Here is a 361-nt window from a genome sequence, read left to right as displayed (position 1 = left end):
AACGGGGTGAAGCAGATGAAGACCCTCATGGACAAGACCAGTAAGGACCACCAAGCCATCCTGCACACCTTGGAGGAGACCAAGAGGAGGAAGGAGGTATGTGAGGATGAGGAGGGCAGGATGGGTGCCTTGGGGGGTTGCTGTAGCGGGGGGATCTGGTGTCTCTGGTGGGGGTGGGACTGGCTGTGGATTCCTTGCAGGAGGCAGTGAGGCTGGCCCGGGAGAAGGAGCAGGAGCTGGCGGCCAAGCAGGAGGTGTGCAATGAGACGGTGCTGGCGCTGTGGGAGGAGTGCAAGCCCTGCCTCAAGCACACCTGCACGCGCTTCTACTCCCGCACATGCCACAGCGGCTCGGGGCTGGT

The 361-nt window shown here is 62.6% G+C and overlaps 1 protein-coding gene across 1 annotated transcript in view; it reads left to right on the top strand.

Moving 5' to 3' along the window:
- Positions 1-361, top strand: part of CLU (clusterin) — a gene marked incomplete at both ends in the record, with an annotated part of 1,997 nt that continues 1,636 nt past the window's right edge. The window contains 2 exon segments of the mRNA XM_010134728.1: positions 1-96; positions 201-359. Coding sequence (XP_010133030.1) covers positions 1-96; positions 201-359 — 255 coding nt within the window.

This window comes from Buceros rhinoceros, unplaced genomic scaffold (genome assembly GCF_000710305.1).
Source record: "Buceros rhinoceros silvestris isolate BGI_N320 unplaced genomic scaffold, ASM71030v1 scaffold26334, whole genome shotgun sequence".
In the NCBI taxonomy this organism is placed as follows: Eukaryota; Metazoa; Chordata; class Aves; order Bucerotiformes; family Bucerotidae; genus Buceros; species Buceros rhinoceros.
Note: the sequence above shows the minus strand (reverse complement) of the source record. Positions and strands in the feature narration are given on the sequence as shown.